Below are 26,063 nucleotides of genomic sequence, written 5' to 3' on the forward strand. Positions count from 1 at the left end.
AGCAGGAAATGGGGGACAAATTCCATATTAATGCCCATGATTTTGGAAGGTGGATGTTCGACGAGCACGTGTTCATATTCTTTTGGTCATGTAGCGTATTTCAATATATGTCTCTGGCATTACGCATGTAGACAGAAACCACAAAGCAGAATAGAGTATTGCACCTTCTCTGTCACTGTCCATTCTCAGACAGCCCTGACCTTTAGAGCTGTGAGTTTAGTAGTACACTGGAGCGCTACCTCTGGTGATATAACCAAAGATATCCCTCTGCAGTATCTGTCAACTCCACACTAAGGTCACCTCCAATACTGACATACAGTACTGTCTCCTCTCACCTCTAAATAGGGTTGCAAAGGGGCGGAAACATTCCGGGATTTTTCCATGGGAAGTTTGGGAATATTGCTTACATTCATCAAAAGAAAGTTAGCTTATAACAGTGAACCTTTGTTGTGGGATACACATAAGGCAATTCTAGGTCTTGTGGCATATTTTGGTTAAACTATCTCCAATTCAATGGAATTGCAACACTCTGCATGCACAGTGCATTCTTCCATCACATGTACAGTACAGCTGATTTTCAAGATCTTGCACACTAATGAGATGCTATTGAACCCACACTATTACACTGTCTGAGCCAAGGACTACATGTTTTCTGGTAAATTTTGATTACAATACTGGGTGGGGTGAATATATTTTATATGGCATAGATGATGTTTTGTTAACTAGTAAATAGTCACGTACAGCAAAGTGTTTTTAAATAATTTCTAACTTTTTAACAATTTCTGCTAGTTAGTTTTTTCTACCATGTGGGTTTTAGCTTGCTTGAGCCTGCTAACTGAAGAGTGTTAATTCACCTGTTTCCATACATGTTAAAACATTTATCTTACAAAGGAGTTGTTTAATCTAACTGCTTAACTATTTATCTGTACATGGGGGGGTTTTTTACATTTTTTTTTCTAATCTTTACAGGAAAATGCCATGGGCACTGTCTGATATGTGGAGACATTTCACTGCAGCTAATATAGAAGGAAAAGCTGTGTACATTGGAAAATACTGTGCCAAATTATAATGGAAGAATGCAAAAAGGTGCAGAATCATCTGGGCAAGTGCATCAAGTTCCCTCAGCACTCACAACCTCTGACAAAAGTCCCTCTACTTCTATTTGAGGTGAAAATGATGAATCAGACACCTTATCGATAGCAACAGCTCATGGTCCTCCTGTAATCAGAAGTGTTTTGACTCAATGGAGGAACGTAGTCAGAGAAATGCTGATGAGTTTCTTGCTCGAGCTGTGTATGCAACTGGTTCACCTCTGATGCTCACAGGCAATGTGTATTGGAAGAGATTTCTGAATGTTCTTCGCCCAGCATACACCCCTCCAACCAGACATGCTTCATCTACTCATTTGCTGGATGCAGAGTTCAAGTGAAGGTCAAGCAAATCATAGAGAAAGCAGACTATATTGCAATCATCTCTGATGGGTGGTCGAATGTTTGTGGGCAAGGAATAATTAACTACATAATCTCCACCTCACAACCAGTATTCTACAAGAGCACAGACACAAGGGACAGACACACCGTTCTCTACATTGCAGATGAGCTGAAGGCAGTCATCAATGACCTTGGACCACAGAAGGTATTTGCACTGTTGCCAGACAATGCTGCGAACATGAAGGCTGCTTGGTCTAAAGTGGAGGAGTCCTACCCTCACATCCCACCAATTGGCTGTGCTGCTCATGCATTGAATCTGCTCCTCGAGGACATCATGGCACTGAAAACAATGGATACACTCTACAAGAAAACCATGGTATGGTTAGGTATGTAAAGGGTCATCAAGTTATAGCAGCAATCTACCTCACCAAGCAAAATGAGAAGAATAAGAGCACTGTCCTGTTTGACGGTCTCCTGGAGAGGAAGGAGTCTCTCCAAGAAATGGCCATATCACAGTCTGCTGATATGGACAGCCCCATCAAGAGGATCCTCCTGGATGATGTATTTTGGGAGAGATTGGTAAGCGGCCTGAAACTCCTGAAACCTATAGCAGAAGCCATTGCACGGATTGAGGGATGACAATGCCATCCTGTCTGATGTTCAGACTCTGCATGCAGATGTAAGAGAAGAAATCCATACTGCCCTGCCCACTTCACTGTTGCTTCAAGCAGAAGAAACTGCAGTTCTGAAATACATCAAAAGGTGTGAATACTTCTGCCTGAAGCCCATACACACCACAGCATACATGTTGGACCCCAAGTATGCTGGCAAGAGCATCCTGTCTGATGCAGAGATCAACAAAGCCTATGGTGTCATTACTGCTGTGTCTCGCCACCTTGGCCTGGATGAGAGCAAGGTTTTTGGCAGTCTGGCGAAGTACACTTCCAAGCAAGGGCTTTGGGATGGAGATGCTATATGGCAGTCGTGCCAACATATCATCAGCCACCTGGTGGAAGGGACATTGTGCCTCCATCACCCTCCAAATCCCACCAACATCAGCCGCCTCAGAGTGCAACTGGTCCTTGTTTGGGAACACACACACACACACCAAATCACGCAACAGGCTGACCAATACAAGGGTTGAAAAATTGGTGGACATCCGGGAAAATTTGAGGCTTTTTGAGCCTGACAATGGGCCATCCTCAACAAGGTTGGAAAGTGACAGTGAAGATGAGGCCTCAGAGTGTGACGTTCAAGGAGGTGGACATTGAGGAGGTCCTGGGAGAAGACATGGAACCTGAGAGGAAGACAACCCAAGCTTTAGTTTCTAAACTACAATTTTACAGATGTATGTCGAAAACGTTTATGGGAGATGCGATGGATCATTGGGGATCATTCAATATTCCCTTTCTTTTGTTGTTCAGTGAAATCATCCCATGTGAAGAGTCAACTAATTTAATTAAAGTTTAAATCATAACTAAACATTTTTTTTCTTCTATTGTAAGGATTTAATCATTTGTAATTATGTCTACTTATGATGAGGTAAAAGGTTTAATGTTTGTCTCAAATGATATGGTAAATAAACTCAGCAAAAAAAATAAACGTCCTCTCACTGTCAACTGCGTTTATTTTCAGCAAACCTAACATGTGTAAATATTTGTATGAACATAAGATTCAACAACTGAGACATAAACTGAACAAGTTCCACAGACATGTGACCGACAGAAATGGAATAATGTGTCCCTGAACAAAGGGGGGGGGGGGGGGGGGGGGTCAAAAGTAACAGTCAGTATCTGGTGTGGCCAACAGCTGCATTAAGTACTGCAGTGCATCTCCTCCTCATGGACTGCACCAGATTTGCCAGTTCTTGCTGTGAGATGTTACCCCACTCTTCCACCAAGGCACCTGCAAGTTCCTGGACATTTCTGGGGGGAATGGCCCTAGCCCTCACCCTCCGATCCAACAGGTCCCAGACGAGCTCAATGGGATTGAGATCCGGGCTCTTCGCTGGCCATGGCAGAACACTGACATTTCTGTCTTGCAGGAAATCACGCACAGAACGAGCAGTATGGCTGGTGTCATTGTCATGCTGGAGGGTCATGTCAGGATGAGCCTGCAGGAAGTGTACCACATGACGGAGGAGGATGTCTTCCCTGTAGCGCACAGCGTTGAGATTGCCTGCAATGACAACAAGTTCAGTCCGATGATACTGTGATACACCGCCCCAGACCATGACGGACCCTCCACCTCCAAAATGGGCATCTTTCTTTTGCTGTTTTTCAGAGTCAGTAGAAAGGCCTCTTTAGTGTCCTAAGTTTTCATAACTGTGACCTTAATTGCCTACCGTCTGTAAGCTGTTAGTGTCTTAACGACCGTTCCACAGGTGCATGTTCATTAGTTGTTTATGGTTCATTGAACAAGCATGGGAAACAGTGTTTATTTAAACCCTTTACAATGAAGATCTGTGAAGTTATTTGGATTTTTACGAATTATCTTTGAAAGACAGGGTCCTGAAAAAGGGACGTTTCTTTTTTTGCTGAGTTTATATCCAATGCAAAAAACATCTACACTTAAATGGTATTAATTTCTATACATTTCAGTTAATTCCCATATATTCCCGTTAATTCCCATATATTCTCGTTAATTCCCACGGAAGGTTTCCACTTCTGAATATTCTCCAAAAGGGGCAACCCTATCTCCAATACTGATATACAGTACAGCCTCATCTCATCTCAGCACAGAGCGTAACTCACCTCCAATAATAACATACAGTACTGTCTCCTCTCCCCTCCAATAATAACATACAGTACTGTCTCCTCTCCCCTCCAATAATAACATACAGTACCGTCTCCTCTCACCTCCAATAATAACATACAGTACCGTCTCCTCTCATCTCCAATAATAACATACAGCACCGTCTCCTCTCCCCTCCAATAATAACATACAGTACCGTCTCCTCTCCCCTCCAATAATAACATACAGTACCGTCTCCTCTCACCTCCAATAATAACATACAGTACCGTCTCCTCTCCCCTCCAATAATAACATACAGCACCGTCTCCTCTCCCCTCCAATAATAACATACAGTACCGTCTCCTCTCATCTCCAATAATAACATACAGCACCGTCTCCTCTCCCCTCCAATAATAACATACAGTACCGTCTCCTCTCCCCTCCAATAATAACATACAGTACCGTCTCCTCTCCAATAATAACATACAGTACCGTCTCCTCTCCTCTCCAATAATAACATACAGTACAGTCTCCCCTCCCCTCCAATAATAACATACAGTACGGTCTCCTCTCCAATACTGACAGAGTACTGTCTCCTCTCCCCACCAATAATAACATACAGCACCGTCTCCTCTCCAATAATAACATACAGTACGGTCTCCTCTCCAATACTGACAGAGTACTGTCTCCTCTCCCCTCCAATAATAACATACAGTACCGTCTCCTCTCCCCTCCAATAATAACATACAGCACCGTCTCCTCTCCCCTCCAATAATAACATACAGTACCGTCTCCTCTCATCTCCAATAATAACATACAGTACCGTCTCCTCTCCCCTCCAATAATAACATACAGTACCGTCTCCTCTCCCCGCCAATAATAACATACAGTACTGTCTCCTCTCCCCTCCAATAATAACATACAGTACCGTCTCCTCTCCTCTCCAATAATAACATACAGTACCGTCTCCTCTCCAATAATAACATACAGTACAGTCTCCCCTCCCCTCCAATAATAACATACAGTACCGTCTCCTCTCCAATAATAACATACACTACTGTCTCCTCTCCCCTCCAATAATAACATACAGTACCGTCTCCCCTCCCCTCCAATAATAACATACAGTACCGTCTCCTCTCCCCTCCAATAATAACATACAGTACCGTCTCCTCTCCCCTCCAATAATAACATACAGTACCGTCTCCTCTCCAATAATAACATACAGTACCGTCTCCTCTCCCCTCCAATAATAACATACAGCACCGTCTCCTCTCCAATAATAACATACAGTACGGTCTCCTCTCCAATACTGACAGAGTACCGTCTCCCCTCCCCTCCAATAATAACATACAGTACCGTCTCCTCTCCCCTCCAATAATAACATACAGCACCGTCTCCTCTCACCTCCACTAATAACATACAGTACCGTCTCCTCTCCCCTCCAATAATAACATACAGCACCGTCTCCTCTCCCCTCCAATAATAACATACAGCACCGTCTCCTCTCCCCTCCAATAATAACATACAGTACCGTCTCCTCTCCCCTCCAATAATAACATACAGCACCGTCTCCTCTCACCTCCAATAATAACATACAGTACCGTCTCCTCTCACCTCCAATAATAACATACAGCACCGTCTCCTCTCCCCTCCAATAATAACATACAGCACCGTCTCCTCTCCCCTCCAATAATAACATACAGTACCGTCTCCTCTCCCCTCCAATAATAACATACAGTACCGTCTCCTCTCCCCTCCAATAATAACATACAGCACCGTCTCCTCTCCCCTCCAATAATAACATACAGCACCGTCTCCTCTCCAATAATAACATACAGTACAGTCTCCTCTCCTCTCCAATAATAACATACAGTACCGTCTCCTCTCCCCTCCAATAATAACATACAGCACCGTCTCCTCTCCCCTCCAATAATAACATACAGTACAGTCTCCTCTCCTCTCCAATAATAACATACAGCACCGTCTCCTCTCCCCTCCAATAATAACATACAGCACCGTCTCCTCTCCTCTCCAATAATAACATACAGCACTGTCTCCTCTCCTCTCCAATAATAACATACAGCACCGTCTCCTCTCACCTCCAATAATAACATACAGCACGGTCTCCTCTCCCCTCCAATAATAACATACAGTACCGTCTCCTCTCCAATACTGGCATACAGTACTGTCTCCTCTCCAATACTGGCATACACTACTGTCTCCTCTCACCTCCAATAATAACATACAGTACAGTCTCCCCTCCCCTCCAATAATAACATACAGTACGGTCTCCTCTCCCCTCCAATAATAACATACAGTACCGTCTCCTCTCCCCTCCAATAATAACATACAGTACGGTCTCCTCTCCCCTCCAATAATAACATACAGTACCGTCTCCTCTCCCCTCCAATAATAACATACAGTACCGTCTCCTCTCCCCTCCAATAATAACATACAGTACCGTCTCTTCTCACCTCCAATAATAACATACAGTACTGTCTCCTCTCACCTCCAATAATAACATACACTACTGTCTCCTCTCCCCTCCAATAATAACATACAGTACCGTCTCCTCTCCAATAATAACATACAGTACCGTCTCCTCTCACCTCCAATAATAACATACAGTACTGTCTCCTCTCCCCTCCAATAATAACATACAGTACCGTCTCCTCTCCCCTCCAATAATAACATACAGTACCGTCTCCTCTCCCCTCCAATAATAACATACAGTACCGTCTCCTCTCCCCTCCAATAATAACATACAGTACCGTCTCCTCTCCCCTCCAATAATAACATACAGCACCGTCTCCTCTCCCCTCCAATAATAACATACAGTACCGTCTCCTCTCCCCTCCAATAATAACATACAGTACCGTCTCCTCTCACCTCCAATAATAACATACAGCACCGTCTCCTCTCCCCTCCAATAATAACATACAGTACCGTCTCCTCTCACCTCCAATAATAACATACAGTACTGTCTCCTCTCACCTCCAATAATAACATACACTACCGTCTCCTCTCCCCTCCAATAATAACATACAGTACCGTCTCCTCTCCCCTCCAATAATAACATACAGTACCGTCTCCTCTCCCCTCCAATAATAACATACAGTACCGTCTCCTCTCCCCTCCAATAATAACATACAGTACCGTCTCCTCTCACCTCCAATAATAACATACAGTACCGTCTCCTCTCCCCTCCAATAATAACATACAGTACCGTCTCCTCTCCCCTCCAATAATAACATACAGTACCGTCTCCTCTCCCCTCCAATAATAACATACAGTACCGTCTCCTCTCCCCTCCAATAATAACATACAGTACCGTCTCCTCTCCCCTCCAATAATAACATACAGTACCGTCTCCTCTCACCTCCAATAATAACATACAGTACGGTCTCCTCTCACCTCCAATAATAACATACAGTACCGTCTCCTCTCCCCTCCAATAATAACATACAGTACCGTCTCCTCTCCCCTCCAATAATAACATACAGTACTGTCTCCTCTCACCTCCAATAATAACATACAGTACCGTCTCCTCTCCCCTCCAATAATAACATACAGTACCGTCTCCTCTCCCCTCCAATAATAACATACAGTACCGTCTCCTCTCCCCTCCAATAATAACATACAGTACCGTCTCCTCTCCCCTCCAATAATAACATACAGTACCGTCTCCTCTCCCCTCCAATAATAACATACAGTACCGTCTCCTCTCACCTCCAATACTGACAGCTACTCTCTCTCCTGCTACTCTGTGTACCACAACACCTGTTACAGAAATGTGAAATTCCAAACACATCCACAGTATGCAAACGCATGTAGAATCAGGCATGAATGCAGGAGCATAGATCAGGCACGCACATACCATCCCTGAACACACTCCCACCCCCATCCATGTAAACTCAATGGCAGGAAGGGGGGCAGTGGACTCCTGGTGTGTCTGGCAGGTGGCTCCAGCAGCCCAGGACAGCCTGCCCCCCTGGGGTGCCTCGTTCCTGGGTATCCTCCACGCTCCGCCAGCCTTCTCTGATCCACCCCTGGGGGAATCCCCTCCCCGGCTAGCTCCCATATTCCCACTGCCTCCTCCTTTTGACTTTGTGATGACTGTGATGGTTAACTCCAGAGAAGGCATGTCCAACTGTAGCCTGACATTTTCCTCTTAAATACATTTCTCCTCCCTTTGACTTTCCTCACTCGCTGTCTCCCCTGTCACTCTGCAGAATAATACCACTGTAATCCAAAAGTTCCTCATTTCCTCATTGGTTAAGTTACAACTTGCCCATCACATTGAAATAAGTAATTTACTCAAATAACTATGAGACATCAGACAGAAAAGAAACGTAACGTAACACCAAGCACAAGATTCAGTCAGGACGCAGCCATCACAGAAGGGTGTATAGTCAACAGCTTGTGCTGTAACCATATCCATAGAACAGTGTTATTGTGACCAGCTGCTTAGTAACCGATGACAGTGTCTGTAGGTGAGAGACCTGAGGGGCTGACGGTTGTCTGTGTGTTACTGTTAACACATTGTGGCATCCCATCCAGAGTCCTGTCCTCTTGTATGAATCTACATTTCACTCGATTAATCCCTCTCACTGTCAATTAGCTTCTCCACAAGCCAAGCAAACACGCATGGTTACTAATGACTGAACAGGCATACACACACACATACACGCACAGTTACTAATAACTGTACTCGCACACTAACAAAAGTTACCTCCCTTACAATCCAAATGTCACTCAACAAAACCAAGACATGCAAACGCCAGCATCAGTCCAACATGTACTGTAGGCCTACCCTCTCTACCTAACAGACAATCAAACTGTTAGTATGGATATGGCCTACCCTCTCTACCTAACACAGACAACCAAACTGTTAGTATGGATATGGCCTACCCTCTCTACCTAACACAGACAACCAAACTGTTAGTATGGATATGGCCTACCCTCTCTACCTAACACAGACAACCAAACTGTTAGTATGGATATGGCCTACCCTCTCTACCTAACACAGACAACCAAACTGTTAGTATGGATATGGCCTACCCTCTCTACCTAACACAGACAACCAAACTGTTAGTATGGATATGGCCTACCCTCTCTACCTAACACAGACAACCAAACTGTTAGTATGGATATGGCCTACCCTCTCTACCTAACACAGACAACCAAACTGTTAGTATGGATATGGCCTACCCTCTCTACCTAACACAGACAACCAAACTGTTAGTATGGATATGGCCTACCCTCTCTACCTAACACAGACAACCAAACTGTTAGTATGGATATGGCCTACCCTCTCTACCCAACAAAGACAACCAAACTGTTAGGTAGAAAGGGTAGGCCATATCCATACTAACACAGACAACCAAACTTAGTATGGATATGGCCTACCCTCTCTACCTAACTCAGACAACCAAACTGTTAGTATGGATATGGCCTACCCTCTCTACCTAACACAAACAAGCAGTCCTCCAAACCACACCAAAAAAGCCCCAGCATACAGAACAGGGGTCGGCAACAAAACCGTCCCGCGAGTGGCCCCCCAAAAAAACTTTGCTATCTTAAAATGACCATGAAATCAGCTAAAAATGAGTTTAATTTAGGAAATCTGTTAAATAATAAAAAATTAAAAAAGAGAACGGTATGTGATCATGTCTCAATGTAATCAAGGTAAGAATTTAGTGTTATTTTCAAATACAATCTCTTTTTGGTTGTGGTCAATTTGCAGTGTACAAATTATTATAATTAGGTTCCGGCCCACGACCATGCGATCTGACAAATCAGCCAGCGGCTGAATCTAGTTTCCTGCCCCCGCCATAGACAAACAAACCCATCTAAGAACCCATTACAGTTCATTCTAATCTACACCGCTCAATAAAACCTTATGAAAGGGAGATCCTCTTCTTTCTGGGTTTACCTACACACAGACCTTCAATCCACCTCGCTAAATTTCTCCAGAATCCCTGTGAAATCCAGCAAACAAGACGGCTAATAGCGCGTAAAGAGTGTTAATGAAGTCAACACTGAGCTTGACACTCCCACTTAGTAGCTGAATGTCAGTGGGAGTTGTCACTTCAAAGACCCAGAATCTGGAGTCCAGATTGATTAACCGATTTAGAATGTCTTAGATTCTACGGATTTATAATTTCTTAAATTCTACTGATTTAGAATGTCTTAAAGTAGACAAAGACAAAGCTAAGTTAAGCTGGCCTGTCTGGGAGAGAGAATATGTTGAAGAACATGCATGATGGGTTTCGGGGGCTTATACAGTGGCGCATTTATTTTTGCCTGTGGATGTGCGAGTCCGTGGGAATAACCTTCATTTTCTCAACAAATTAACTAATTTCACTTCCATAGATAGAGATTTGAGCGAACATGCATGTGCATACAGAATGCACAACACGGATGATAGTCTACACAAACACAGCATCTCTCACACAATTAACTTGTGTTTACCTTACAGTAAGATAAAGTACCTACTAGTCACTCTCCAAAGGGAAGTTAATCAAACAGACTGTTGTTTACTCTGAGTCAAGCCTACAGGGAGTCTTCCAGCATGTACACTTGCTGAAGGAACAATCACAGCAGTCCAGAACAACAAAAGCATCCAACTACAAAACAAACAACCCAGCAATAGATTTAAGACTGTTGTTGAGAATCATAAGAGAGAAGTGTTGAACTATGGGTAAGTTCAGTCATACACACTGCTCATTTATGTATTAAATGCCACCCCATACAGAACGCTACTTCCCCCCCCCCCCCCAAAAAAAAGAGGAATAGTCATTTGAGGACACTACTATTTTCAATGTATTTACTTATGTAATTTCACATGGACCATGCGTATTAACATAACATTTCCAGTTACACGTCAGTGTAAAAGTTCTGAAGATATCGTAGTTATTCAGTTCATGCATATTCCCTGTGAGGATGAACTGTCAGTCATCTGTAACTCCCTGATACTGGTCCCTTGTTATGCATGTCAATGAGCAAAGAGGGGACAGAGGCACTAGGAGACAAACAGACAACAGAAAACATCCTCAGTGAGGTCCTTCCAAACACGCCTCTCAGAGAAACAAGTCAAGTGTACAGTGTAATGGGAAAAATCTCAATTATGCAAATTGCTCTAGCAATAGCTCACATCCATTTTTCTGAATAGTGGTAATGTATACTGAACAAAAATAAAAAATGTAAAGTGTTGGTCCCATGTTTTATGAGCTGAAATAAAAGATCCTAGAAATGTTCCATATGCACAACCAGCTTATTTCTCTCACATTGTGAGCACAAACTTGATTACATCCCTGTAAACTTAAACGTAAAACGTTAGTGAGCATTTCTCCTTTGCCAAGATAATCCATCCACCTGACAGGTGTGGCATGTTGAGAAGCTGATTAAACAGCGTGATCATTACACAGATGCACCTTGTGCTGGGGACAATAAAAGGCCACTCTAAAATGTGCAGTTGTGTCACACAATGCCACAGATGTTTCAAGTTGAGGGAGTGTGCAGTTGGCATGCTGACTGCAAGAATGTTCACCAGAGCTGTTGCCAGAGAATTAATATTAAATTATCTCCCATGTCGTTTTAGAGAATTTGGAAGTCTGTCCAAACGGTCTCACAACCACGCGCAACCACGCCAGCCCCGGGGCTTCATATCCAGCTTCTTCACCTGCATGTCACACCCTGATCTGTTTCACCTGTCTTGTGTTCGTCTCCACCCATCACCAGGTGTCACCCATTATCTCCTATGTATTTATACCTGTGTTTTCTGTTTGTCTGTTGCCAGTTCGTCTTGTCCTGGCAAGTCCTACAAGCGTGTTCCTTGTGCTCTTCTTAGTCTTCCCAATTCTGACCTTTCCCGACCACCGGCCTGTACCTGCCTGACTCTGACTACGACCCTTTGCCTGCCTTGACTACTCTTTTGCCTGCCCCTTGTACTATAATAAACAGACTCGTACTATCCGCCTCCTGTGTCTGAATCTGGGTCTTGGCTTGAGTCCTGATACTGTGGGATGGTCTGAGATGAGCCACCCAGACAGCTGATGAAACTGTGGCTTTGCACAGCCGAATAATTTATGTACAAACTGTCAGAAACTGTCTCAGGGAAGCTCATCTGCATGCTTGTCATCCTCACCAGAGTCTTTACCTGACTGCAGGTAACCGACTTCAGTGGGCAAATGCTCACCTTCGAGGGCTACTGTCACGCTGGAGAAGCGTGCTCTTCACGGATGAATCCCGGTTTCAACTGTACCGGGCAGATGGCAGGCAGTGTGTATGGCATCGTGTGGGCGAGCGGTTTGCTGATGTCAACGTTGTGAACAGAGTGCCCCATGGTGGGGTTAGTTATTGGGCAGGCATAAGCTACTGACAATGAACACAATTGCATTTTATCGATGACAATTTGAATGCACAGACATACCGTGAAGAGATCCTGAGGCCCATTGTCGTGCTGTTCATCCGCCGTCATCACATGTTTCAGCATGGAAATGCACAGCCCCAATTCCTTAAAACTGAAAATGTCCCAGTTCTTCCATGGCCTGCATACTCAGACATGTCACCCATTGAGCATGTTTGGGATGCTTTGGATCGACATGTATGACAGCGTGTTCCAGTTCCTGCCAATATCCAGCAACTGGCTGCGTTTCAAACTCAAAGTAGACAGCCCTCGGCCCTAAATCCTCAGCCCTTTGGGGAATCCCCGCAGTCATGTCGTCGGTCCAAATTATTAGCCAAGCAAGGGAAGTTTGCAACGTAAGCCCCTCAGCCCTTGTTTTTAATGGAGTTTGCGAGTGTAAAATTATGTTCACTTTGGGCCTGAAACGCCCCATCATTTAATTTGCGATGACTGTACATCCGCTAAGAAAAGTCAGGCAAAACCTCAACGTCAATATGGAGTCAACATACCAGTGTAAGTAAAAAACTAATGTAAATAAGTTAGAAATTGTGCTACTAATGCACAAACACGTCTCAAAAGTAATGATGTTTTTGTTTGGTTAGCTTTTGGAAATTGTAGAAATAAAACAAATGTTCCTTCTTTAGAAGTAGCTAGGCAGGCTAACGTTAGTTAGCTAATGAATTTGCTAGCTATCATACAGTAGGCGTATATTATTAATGATATAGTTAATATAAGTAGACATGCAATCATAATTAACTGTAGCGCATATAAAGCACCCACAAGCTACTGGTGGCTGAACACACAATCATCGCTGGATGAACGAGTTATGAATTTCCAGGCAAGGGCAGTCCATTTAAAAATCATTCCTTCCTCCCTTGCCCTGCAAGTGTATACTCGTCAGACGTCATCAGAAGTGTCCACTTAATTTGAGGGCTGAGGGGATAGGATGTGTCTTTTAAGTGTTTGGAACGCAGCCATTGAAGATGAGTGGGACAACATTCCACAGGCTACAAATAAACAGCCTGATCAACTCAATTGCGAAGGAGACGTGTCATGCCGCATGAAGCAAATGGTGGTCACACCAGATACTGACAGGTGTTCTGATACACGCCCTACCTTTTTTTTAATGTATCTGTGACCAACAGATGCATATCTGCATTCCCAGTCATGTGAAATCCATAGATTAGGGCCTAATTTATTTATTTCAAATTACTGATTTCCTTATATGAACTGTAATTCAGTAAAATCGTTGATTGTTGCATGTTCCATTTATATTTTTGTTCAGTGTACAGTAAATAGGGGCCAGAATATATGCCTGTTTTCACAGACTACATGTCGGTGGAAGTGTTTGAGGGCTATTGGTGTGGTGTTGTCAATGATGTGTGTGTGTTGATGTGTATTTGCTGGCAAGGCCTTATCTGTCCTCAGACAGTGATTTGTCTGAGGACAGAGATAATCCCGGCCTGTCACCCAGAGATAATCCTGCCTGTCCTGCTCCCTCCGTCTGAACACACATCACCTGGGAGAAGGTGTCTTACACATACATGCATCATGTTCTCACTCTTTCTCTCAGAAACCATCCCTCCCCAACTCATCTTGTCTTAAAAACGATGTTCCAAAGACAATCCCTCACATCGACACATATCCTACACCAGGGATGGGCAACTGGTGGCGCCTCCCATTCGTAGGCCAGCAGATCAGTTTCCAAAAACACTCTTGCCAGAGTTGGTAAAGCTGTCAAGGCAAAGGGTGGCTACTTTGAAGAATCTCAAATATATTTTGGTTACTACTTAATTCCATGTGTTATTTCATAGTTTTGATATCTTCACTATTATTCTACAATGTAGAAAAGAATACAAATAAAGAAAAACCCTTTAAATGAGTAGGTGTGTTTTGGGAGCCTTCCCCAGAGCTGTGTCTCAACACAATCCTGTCTCGACGCTCTACAAACAATTCCTTTGACCTCATGGCTTGGTTTTTGCTCTGACATCCACTGTCAACCGTGGGACCTTATATAGACAGGTGTGTGCCTTTCCAAATCATGTCCAAATAATTGAATTTACCACAGGTGGACTACAATCAAGTTGTAGAAACATCAAGGATGATCAACGGAAACAGGATTCACCTGAGCTCAATTTCGAGTCCCATAGCAAAGGATCTGAATACTTATTTACATAAGGTATGTTTATTTTTAATAAATTTGCTAACATTTCTAAAAACCTGTTTTCGCTTTGTCATTATGGGGCATTGTTTGTAGATTGATGAGTAAAAAAAAATTGGATCAATTTTAGAATAAGGTTGTAACGTAACAAATGTGGAAAAAGCTATCTGAATATTTTCCGAAAGCACTGTATGTCTTATGTTGTACACTTCTTTTCATAATTTTTTTATTTAATGAGAGATGTATTTTATAATTTGTTTGGCTATAACACTTGTTCTTTTTGGGGGTTGTGTGAATGTCAGGATAATTTAATGGCACGTTTCATGCTGGACATGCCATTGCCAGTCAGGATTTCTAGTCTCCACCGAGTGTTGTAAACACCCCATGGTTCCTCTTCTCCAACAGTCGGTGGAGAAACAAGTTTGAGTGTTCAGAGATAAAACAAATTCATCCGACTGGCATGGAAGTGCCTAGAGTCTTCAGAGGTGTAAGGATAATTAGGAGTCTGAAACTAGGGAATTTGGTGCAGTGATACTGCTTTTGTTTCTAGCAAGAAAAGGAATGGCCTCCCACTGTGATAAGTAGCTATCACCAGTCTGTGATTAGTAGCTATCGGCAGTGAGAATCTCAGTGTGTTTCATGCTTTAGTTTTTATCTGGGGGCTCTGTAAATCCTTTAAGTTTAGGGAGTGAGGATGAAAGGTAAAGATTTTCTCTATTTTTACAGAGAAAAAACAGCTTGCAGCTCATTATTAATCTGATGATAACAATTGTTATCACAACCAATTACTGTATACCATACATGTCATACTGATCTGCCGTCATAGAATCATTACCGTACAGTCAATAACATACCAAAGAAACAGAACTCTGAAGTATTGTCTACTATAATCATGTAGGATCAGTGCCATTCAGCATCCTTGGAACATCTCTACCTAACCAGAACCCTTACCTGACCCTAGCCATTACCATTTTAAATGTCAACTTTAATGGGGTAGGGATGTCTCAAGGATCTTTCCAGACTGACAACTCACAAGGTAAAGACATAAATAAATGTGTAACCACAAATGAAAACTGTAATTTGACAGTTGCAAGAAAAGAGAGCACTAATAGACAATGCAAACAAACCAACCTGTTGTACAGTTATATTCACAAGGACAAGCGATTCATGTCCTGTCTTTGTTCCATAAACCATTTTCCATTTGTGTGTGTTGCCTGACTTCTCACGATGACTTCCACCCATTTGAGGGTAACCAGGTGTAAAATACAGTAGAGATAGATCATCCTTTACTACACAGACATTTAAAAAAATCTATTATTGATGTCACCTCATAAAAATTTCAATTCCTAAAACACTGAATAATTCAAGACTTTTATTCTCTAGCCTCACCTAAAATATGTTCATTCACATCTGTGATTTTACCATTTGGTGAGAAGTTTACAAGCATAATGAGGAGATGTTACTGACTGCCACACATGAATAACCAAGAGTAGGGTTGCAAAATTATTTCCCAAAATTCACAGGTTTTCCAGAATAAAAAATATTTCAAAGTGGTAGGCATGTTGTGTAAGTCAAATGATACAAACCCCCCCAATTTTTTTATTTTTTATTTTAGGTTGTAAGGCAACAAAATGCCAAGGGGGGGGTGAATTATTTCGCAAGCCACTGTTAGGAGTTGGGAAGACAGCACAAACAGATCTGTGAACATGGCTAGTTGAAGCACACAGAATTTGGCCAGCTTGTCCTGGGTCAATAGCCTCACAGCCTTTTGGATTTAATGTTTGCGGTTCTCTAAAAAAAAACATCTGGAATGATGCAAAGCCAGAACAAACTGCAGGCAATGGACTAAATCCCTGTGGCTATTACAGTAACAACTATACTACAACACAGGACTCAAGCAGTTGATATGGTCTGCAAAAGTGTGTATTTGGTTGGTCTGTATTGGTTGGTTTCTAATGTCTTAAGCATATTATCTCTTGCAATATGCAGTGTCCTCTCACTGGAATTGAGCCTTTATTCTCAAACAAATGTTTCTGGTCATTCATTTCCTCACGGATCATCATTATCTTCATTTCAATGTGGACACACACACACACACACACACACACACACACACACACACACACACACACACACACACACACACACACACACACACACACACACACACACACACACACACACACACACACACACACACACACACACACACACACACAAAGCAAGCTTTAAACAGTGAGAAGACAGAAATGAAAAACAGGAATAGAGACAGGGAAGCAGCAGCATGCAGAGAAAATATGTTCTTCAGAAGAAAGAAATCTTTCAGAAGAGATAGGAGCCTTTGAAAATCATGAGGAACCACACAGCTACCGTATACAGCAACCATTAGGAGGACTGTCAGCGGTTTCCCTCCCGCACACACCGTTGCCAGGGAAGAAACGAACAGATTAAAACCACATCTCTGGATCAGAACGACGCAGCAGAGACACCACGGGGGAGCTGCTTCATTATTCATAAGCCTTTGTAAACAGGGGAGAGAAACTTCTCCAAGTACAAAGACACACTGGCCTACTCTCTTCCTCGCTACACTGCACCACATCCAGCCTTACACTGTAGTCACCTAGGAAATGACACCCAAGCCAGTGATGTCGGTTCTTTGGAGTTTTTAGTGTCACCAACCGGATACTGAACCCTGGTCATCAGTGCGAATCGAGACTGTGTTAGTCCATTGAACTAAAGCCTTGAAACTGGGATGCTTCAGGTCTCAGGCTAAATCTGTCACGGTTCATGAATCCACTGCCTCACTCTCTCTTTTCTCTCTCTCTTTCTATCTCTCTCTCTCTCTCTCTCTCTCTCTCTCTCCCGTGTTTGTGTGGGTGTGGTTCCCAATCTTGGCCTGATTGTCTGCTCCAGCTGGAATTAATTATCTTCCCCTTTATATGTTCTGTAACCTGTGTTTCTTGTTGTCAGATCGTTGTTTCTTCCCTGAGGTTGTGTCGTGTGTCAGTGCTCATTCTCTCGCCGCCCTTGTGTGGATTATCTGCTGTGCTCCTTCCTACCCAGCCGGACACACTCCCTTGGATTTCTCAGCACGCTATCATCAGAGGATGCGCCCTAGTCCCTGGGTTGGATTCCGTCTGAGTATATTCTGTCTGTCCTGTTGATGCTGTAAACTGTTTCATTAAACCATCGTTGCTTGCATCTTGCATCCGCCTCTGTATTGTGACAAAATCTGCATGGGCAAGAGGAAGTGCCAGGCTTTGGAAATGGAACCCTGATGAAATCACTGTCAGCAAACAGCTTGACTTTGACTCAAGGACCACAGAAAGAGTACCAGTGCTTTACACTCCATGTAAATGTGTGAAACTGATCTGAGGCCCGTAACACACCCCAGAATAGAGCTGGGACGATAAACCGCAAATTATCGATACCGACCAAACCGACCATTTATCAAGGACATTTTACTGATAACATTCCTCTAGTAAAGGCTACTTATCGTTAAGTTAGAAATAGAATAAGTCTGCTAATATGGACTAACGGGACAATGATAGTCACAACATTGAAAGTAGTAGTAGTAGTTTTAGGGGTAATATTTAAAAAATAACTGGTGCACATTAATGTTACACTTATCTTTGAATTTACCGTTATCGTGATAATTCAGCCAATATATAGTGATATAGATTTGTGTCTATATTGCCCAGCTCTACCCCAGAACACATTCACACACCTCACCGTCACATCTGCACTGCTTCAATGCCTTCAACAATGGATTGTTCAAGTGAGAGAAAACCATTTCCCCACTCTGCTAAGGAATGAGGCATTCGGGCCAGTGAACATAATACTGGTTTATACTGGTCTGGTGCACAGCCAACTCTGTCACAAATGGCAGACTATACACATGCACACCAGAGGCTGGTGGGAGGAGCTATAGGAGGACACTCTCATTGTAATGGCTGGAATGGAATGGTATTAAACATATCAAACATACCAAAACCACATATTTGATTCCGTTGCATTCATTCATTCCATTCCAGCCATTACAATAAGACCATCCTCCTACAGCACCTCCCACCAGTCTCCTCTGATGCACACCTGACAATAGTTCAGATTATTTTGACTGAGCAGAATGATACTGCATTCCAAAAACAGTGCAGGTTGCTGTACCCAGCGGGCACTCCAATACCAATCGACTGTGTCACAGAGAGCCTGGTATTCAGTAGAGCAGAGGGAAATATCCTGTAATTATGAACAACACAGCAACAATAGCCAGTAGACTACAGTGTTTCGTGGTGGCTTAATGTCCTTGAAAACCAGAAGTAGACTAGGAATGTTTTTTGTGAAACGCATCAGAAAATAGAGAAGGTAATTTTAATGTTGACAATAATAGAAAATCTTTCTTGCATCATCTTCAAATTCTCTGCGCACTTAAATGGGTATAGACTGCCTGTGTGTTTTGTGCTCAAGGTTTAGTGCGCAAAGGGCAACACTAAAATAATTTGGATCGTCTAGTTATTAACTCAAATACAGTCATTGGCCTATAAAAGTAGCCCAAAAAATTATGAATAGTGTTAAATGCAGAGGGTTCCGTTACAGTTCACTGTCAGATGAGGTTGCAGTACAGTTGCCATCCTGCATATATACGGCGCCGAGATTTGCCCTGTGCGCGAGCGGCACACGACGTTTTAGCAACAAAGTTGCATCCCCGGCAATATGCAGGCGAGCGGCTCGTGCCATTGGTTAACCTCCACGGCTTCGATTCGGACAGCGGACCAAAATAGCAAAGCTAAGTTAATGCGGAGTTGAAGATTTCACGCAGGGTTGTTATGTCATAGCTAGCATTCATCATGTCCCATAGACCAACATTTCCTAATCAATGTATTTGGATGGCTTGTGGAATGCTCAAGGAGTCTCGAGAACGCGCTAGAATTAGTGGTCAAATTAACACCAAAATACCCTGATACAAAAATAGACTTAAAATCCCTTTTCCCTGTTGCTTTGACAATATTTTAAAAACTATTTCCCCTTATGCCATAGAAATATCATGTGCCAGCCCGGTAGGATATCTGAGTGTACAATTTCTTACCTATGCTATTGCTACTACATTCGCTGTTAATGTGCCATATTTATTTAATAACAGACCCCATCAATGTGACACACTTTACTTCAATGAGCCTAGGTTAGGCTACTCACCGTAATAAAGGGAAGAGACGTCCGTTTTTCTTGCCATTTCACTGTGGACGGTAGAATTGTCTGGTGTGTAGTGGTGCGATGGCATGGATGTTGGGAGTCAATGAACACTCCCGTATTTTGGCTCCAAGTTTATAGGAAAGGTCCTCTCACCTGTGTGAAGCTAGCCACAATAAGGATTAGCCACAATTGTGGAATTTGTGGTTCGCCTTCAAAATAAAGGTCCCTCATTGAAAGCGATTCAAACGGGTACCATATGCCATATTTTGACAATATAATGAATGCTAAACAAGGTCGGAATGTTATATAATTTCCACAAAATAAAATAATTGGGTCATTCCTTCCAAATGATGCCTTTTCTGTCGCCAGGAAATATCACTACTTATTTAGTGTAAAATAGTGTAAATTGTGGATTCCAAAAGGATTTCAATATAAGGTAAGGTGTCCTTTTACCTTAAAACCACTAAATATGAATATCGAAATGGAATTTTATGCATTTTGAACAAGTATTTTATTTCAGTTGATGTAGGAGTTTTTGCCATGTCCCCAGATGTTATTTGTCAAGTTCCACAAGAAATAGAAGCCATAAAATATTTAAAATACAGCCTTACCTATGGATCTTGGGTCCATGAAACGGGGTATCAGCCTACTCAGTTACTCCAACAGATTATAATTCTGAAGCTCTTATACAAATAACGTCGTAGCTCTTTGTGGGACTTTGTGGGACTGTGAAACCACATATCGTGATCTTTTGTGTCTCATTTCACAGTGGTTTCAGAGTCCTACAATAAGAGCTAGGATGCTAACATTTGTGAAAGCTCTTCACAGCTGTGTTCTGTTGGTGTCACTGAGTAGGCTGATGCCCCATTTCATGGACCCAAGATCCATAGGTAAGGCATGCAATATTAATGTTCAATACGTACAATATGCTCGAATAACCTGCACATTTGACTCGGTACCGGTACCCCCTGTATATAGCCTCGTTATTAACATTTGTTAATTTAGTAAATTTTTTCTTAACACTGCACTGTAAGTAAGCATTTCACGGTAAGGTCTACTACACCTGTTGTATTCGGCGCAGGTGACAAATACAATTTGATTTGAATACTGAGGTGATTTCCCACAGTTAAAGTTCGCTAATATGAGCTACAACGCTAATATTTGTGTAAACACTTCACGGTTGTGTTCTGTCAGTGTCACTGAGTAGGCTCATGCCCCGTTTCATGGACCCAAGATCCATAGGTAAGGCATTACAGTGCATACAGTATGCCCCCAATGCAATACTAAAGTATAATACATCCACAGTGTGATTTCAACAGATTTTTGCTTTTTTGTGTTTTGTTGAATTGATACACTCACCAGCCAGTGTATCACCCAAGTCACATACATTTTTCTCTGCTACCGCATGGCAAGCGGTACCGGAGTGCCAAGTCTAGGACCAAAAGGCTCCTTAACAGCTTCTCTCCCCAAGCCATAACTGCTGAACAATTAATCAAATGGCCACCAGACTATTTACATTGACCCCCCCCACTCCATTTGTTTTGTACACTGCTGCTACTCGCTGTTTACTATCTGTGCAGTCACTTCACCCCTACCTACATGTACATGGTCAACCAACCTGTACCCCCGTACATTGATTCGGTACCGGTACCCCCTGTATATAGCCTCGTTATTGTTATTTTATTGTGTTACTTTTGATTATTTTTTACTTTAATTTATTTGGTAAATATTTTCTTAACTCTTCTTGAACTGCACTGTTGGTTAAGGGCTTGTAAGTAAGCATTTCACTGTAAGGTCTACACTTGTTGTATTCCGCGCATGTGACAAAAAGTTTGATTTGATTAGGTACACCACCCCGTTCACGAAAATGGATTGCTCCCTACAAGACAGTGAGTCACGTGGCCGTGGCTTGCTATATAACACAGGCAGACAGGCATCAAGGCATTCAGTTACTGTTCGATTGAACATTTGAATGAGTAAAACAAGTGACCTAAGTGACTTTGAGCGTGGTATGATCAATGGTGACAGGTGTGCCGGATCCAGTATCTCAGAAATGCCCACCCTCTTGGGCTTTTCACGCACATTGTCTAAGGTTTACAGAGAATAGTGTGATAAATGAAAAACATCCAGTCAGCGGCAGTCCTGTGGGCAAAAACAGCTTGTTGATGAGAGAGGTCAAAGGAGAATGGCAAGAATCGTGCAAGCAAACAGGAGGGCCACAGACAGACAAATAACGGCGCAGTACAACAGTAGTGTGCAGAACGGCATCTCGGAACTCACAACTTGAGCCTTGTCAAGGATGGGCTATTGCAGCAGACGACCACACCGGGTTGCACTCCTATCAACTAAAAACAAGAAGAAGCGGCTCCAGGGGGCACGCGATCACCATCACTGGACAATTGAGGAGTGGAAAAACTTTGCCTGGAACATGACAGCGAGTTCAGTTTACTAGAGTGGCCTGGTCAGTCCCCAGACCTCAACCCAATTGAGCAGCTTTGGATGAGATGGAATGGGTTGTTCGCAGCATGAATGTACCACCTTCCAATCTGCAGCAACTGCGTGATGCCATCGCATCAGCATGAACCAACATCCCTTTTGGACATCCCTCCCCCTGCTACTAATTTCCCTATTTAGCCCATATCCCAATGCCCCAGGGCAGTGATTGGGGACATTGCCCTGTGTAGGGTGCCGTCTTTTGGATGGGACGTTAAACGAGTGTCCTGACTCTCTGGTGTCACTAAAGATCCCATGGCACTTATCGTAAGAGTAGGGGTGTTAACCCCGGTGTCCTGGCTAAATTCCAATCTGGCACTCATACTATCAGTCACCTAATCATCCTCAGCTTACAATTGGCTCATTCATCCCCCCTCTCCCCTGTAACTATTCCCCAGGTCGTTGCTGTAAATGAGAATGTGTTCCCAATCAACTTACCTGGTAAAATAAGGATTAAATAAAGAATATGAATCTCTGAATCTGGAACATTTCCAACACCTGTAGAATGCCCTGAAAAATGCAGGCTTTTCTGGAGGCAGGTCTGGCCCGATACTAGATGGGTTTACCTAACAACATTAAGACATTGTTCAGCATTATGTTGTCTCAAATGTGGCATTATTCCACTATTTGTATCCATTTGAATCACTTTCAATGGGGGACCTCTATTTTGAAGGCTAACTGCAAATTCCACTATTGTGGCTAATCCTTAATGTGGTTATTTTCACACAGGTCCTCCTCACCTCTCCCTCCTTTCTCCCTAAGGATGCATGCACATACATAGCTCAGAGAGCCAATTTATGCCTTGCACCTCTCAAATTTTGTAACAATGCGGAGAGCTCAGTATAGCTCTGCATTGACATAATTGGTTGATGGTAGGTGAGGGCGGGAGGTCCTGTATAAAACACAAACTCACTTCCTTGACAACAGCTCTGCGCTGCTCAGCGAAGGTTAAGAAGTATGAATGCCCTGACCTCAGAGGCCACATCACCATAAAGGCGCTGCACGGTCAATCTGTGTCGGCCGTGCAGCATTTATGGTGATATGGCCTCTGCAGAAGTCAGGGCATTCATACTTCTTGCACTTCACTAAGCAGTGCAAAACTGTTGTGAGGGAAGTTCTCAAGGAAGTGACTCTGTTCATACAGGACCTCCCACCCTCACCTTGTCAATCAATCATGTCAATGTGGAGCTATACTGAGCCCGCCACATTGTTACAAAATTTGAGAGGTGCACCACGATGCGGTATGGAGCTATTCCCTCCGCAAGGCAATCAAACAAGCTAAGCGTCAGTATAGAGACAAAGTAGAGTCGCAATTCACCGGCTCAGACACGAGAGGTATGTGGGCAGGGTCTACAGTCAATCACGGACTACAAAAGAAAAAGCCCCGTCGCGGACCACGATGTCTTGCTCCCAGACAGACTAAACAACTTCTTTGCTCGCTTTGAGGACAATACAGTGCCACTGACACGGCCCGCTACCAAAACCTGCGGGCTCTCCTTCACTGCAGCCAACGTGAGTAAAACATTTAAACGTGTTAACCCTCGCAAGGCTGCAGGCCCAGACGGCATCCCCAGCCGCGTCCTCAGAGCATGCGCAGACAGCTGGCTGGTGTGTTTACGGACATATTCAATCAATCCTTATCCCAGTCTGCTGTTCCCACATGCTTCAAGAGGGCCACCATTGTTCCTGTTCCCAAGAAAGCGAAGGTAACTGAGCTAAATGACTATCGCCCCGTAGCACTCCCTTCCGTCATCATGGAGTGCTTTGAGAGACTAGTCAAGGACCATATCACCTCCACCCTACCTGACACCCTAGACCCACTCCAATTTGCTTACCGCCCCAATAGGTCCACAGACGACGCAATCGCAATCACACTGCCCTAACCCATCTGGACAAGAGGAATACCTATGTAAGAATGCTGTTCATCGACTACAGCTCAGCATTTAACACCATAGTACCCTCCAAACTCATCATTAAGACCCTGGGTCTCGACCCCGCCCTGAGCAACTGGGTCCTGGACTACCTGACGGGCCACCCCCAGGTGGTGAGGGTAGGTAAAAATATCTCCACTCCGCTGATCCTCAACACTGGGGCCCCACAAGGGTGCGTTCTCAGCCCTCTCCTCTACTCCCTGTTCATCCACGACTGCGTGGCCATGCACGCCTCCAACTCAATCATCAAGTTTGCAGACGACGCTACAGTGGTAGGCTTGATTACCAACAACGACGAGACAGCCTACAGGGAGGAGGTGAGGGCCCTCGGAGTGTGGTGTCAGGAAAATAACCTCACACTCAATGTCAACAAAACAAAGGAGATGATCGTGGACTTCAGGAAACAGCAGAGGGAGCAGCCCCGTATCCACATCAACAACTGCTTTGCCCAAGGCTCTCCAGAGGGTAGTGAGGTCTGCACAACGCATCACCGGGGGCAAAGCTTCTATCTCAAGGCCATCAGACTGTTAAACAGCCATCACTAACATTGAGTGGCTGCTGCCAACATACTGACTCATCTCTAGCCACTTCAATAATGAAAAATGTATGTAATAAATGTATCACTAGCCACTTTAAACAATGCCACTTTATATAAATGTTTACATATCCTACATTACTCATCTCATATGTTTATACTGTACTCTATACCATCTACTGCATCTTGCCTATGCCGTTCGGCCATCACTCATTCATATATTTCTATGTACATATTCTTATTAATTTCTTTACACTTGTGTGTATAAGGTAGTTGTTGTGAAATTGTTAGGTTAGATTTCTTGTTAGATATTACTGCATGGTCAGAACTTGAAGCACAAGCATTTCGCTACACTCGCATTAACATCTGCTAACCATGTGTATGTGACAAATAACATTTGAGCTCATTTTGGCCTCGGCATCCCTCTGGAGGCTCCGCAATTGCGTCACACCATCCATACGGCGCCTCTGACCACATACGCAGATCAAGCATAAATTGGCTTTAAATGCTGCACGGCCAACGCAGACGTTGGATTGACCATGCACTGCCTTTCAGCATGCACTGTTTAGAGCATGTAACGTCATCAAGAGAGCCAAGGAAGGGATGTATGGTTATTGCGCACTTTAAGAGAATAACCTTAATCACTTATGATTTGCATTGTGAAATGTCTGTTCTGGAATACAGTATTCCCACATAAATGAATGCTTTAAACTATCAATGTCTATGCAATAGAATTTTGTGCAAGAGAAAAAAAAATTGGTACCAGACTAGAATTTTTGTTGCACTGTATTTCAGGCTGCTAGGCTTCTGAAGGTTCCAAGAACGGTCTATCCCCTCTGTATGACACCAGTGACCTCTAGTGAACAAAATGTAGTATTGCAATGTCCCAAATAATCTCACCTACACTACATACAAGACTATGCAAACCTACACCAAGGTCAGCATCAGTTGAACATTATTTCACATCAGTTATGATTAAACAAGATCAGTAAGTCAACTGTACTTCACATCTAGATAACAATATTGCAATTCTCTCCAGACAGGACTAGAAAGGGTTTTAAGTTCTCCACAAGATGGCGCTATGATCACACAATCACCAAGTAACCACATTTAGTACCTTGTCAGGGACCATTCCAGAACCGCCTGAGCAAAAAAAAGAAAAAAAGAAAGCCAGACAGAAGAC

The 26,063-nt window shown here is 43.3% G+C and overlaps 1 protein-coding gene across 2 annotated transcripts in view; it reads right to left on the reverse strand.

Moving 5' to 3' along the window:
- Positions 1-20,061, reverse strand: part of LOC139560602 (choline transporter-like protein 5-A) — an 82,735-nt gene extending 62,674 nt beyond the window's left edge. For both annotated transcript variants that reach the window (XM_071377528.1, XM_071377529.1), the window contains exon 1: positions 19,925-20,061. In XM_071377528.1, the coding sequence (XP_071233629.1) occupies positions 19,925-20,009 (85 nt within the window). In that variant the 5' untranslated portion in view covers positions 20,010-20,061. The remainder of the gene's footprint in view (positions 1-19,924) is intronic.
- Positions 20,062-26,063: the final 6,002 nt, after the last annotated feature.

This window comes from Salvelinus alpinus, chromosome 30 (genome assembly GCF_045679555.1).
Source record: "Salvelinus alpinus chromosome 30, SLU_Salpinus.1, whole genome shotgun sequence".
Lineage (NCBI taxonomy): Eukaryota > Metazoa > Chordata > Actinopteri > Salmoniformes > Salmonidae > Salvelinus > Salvelinus alpinus.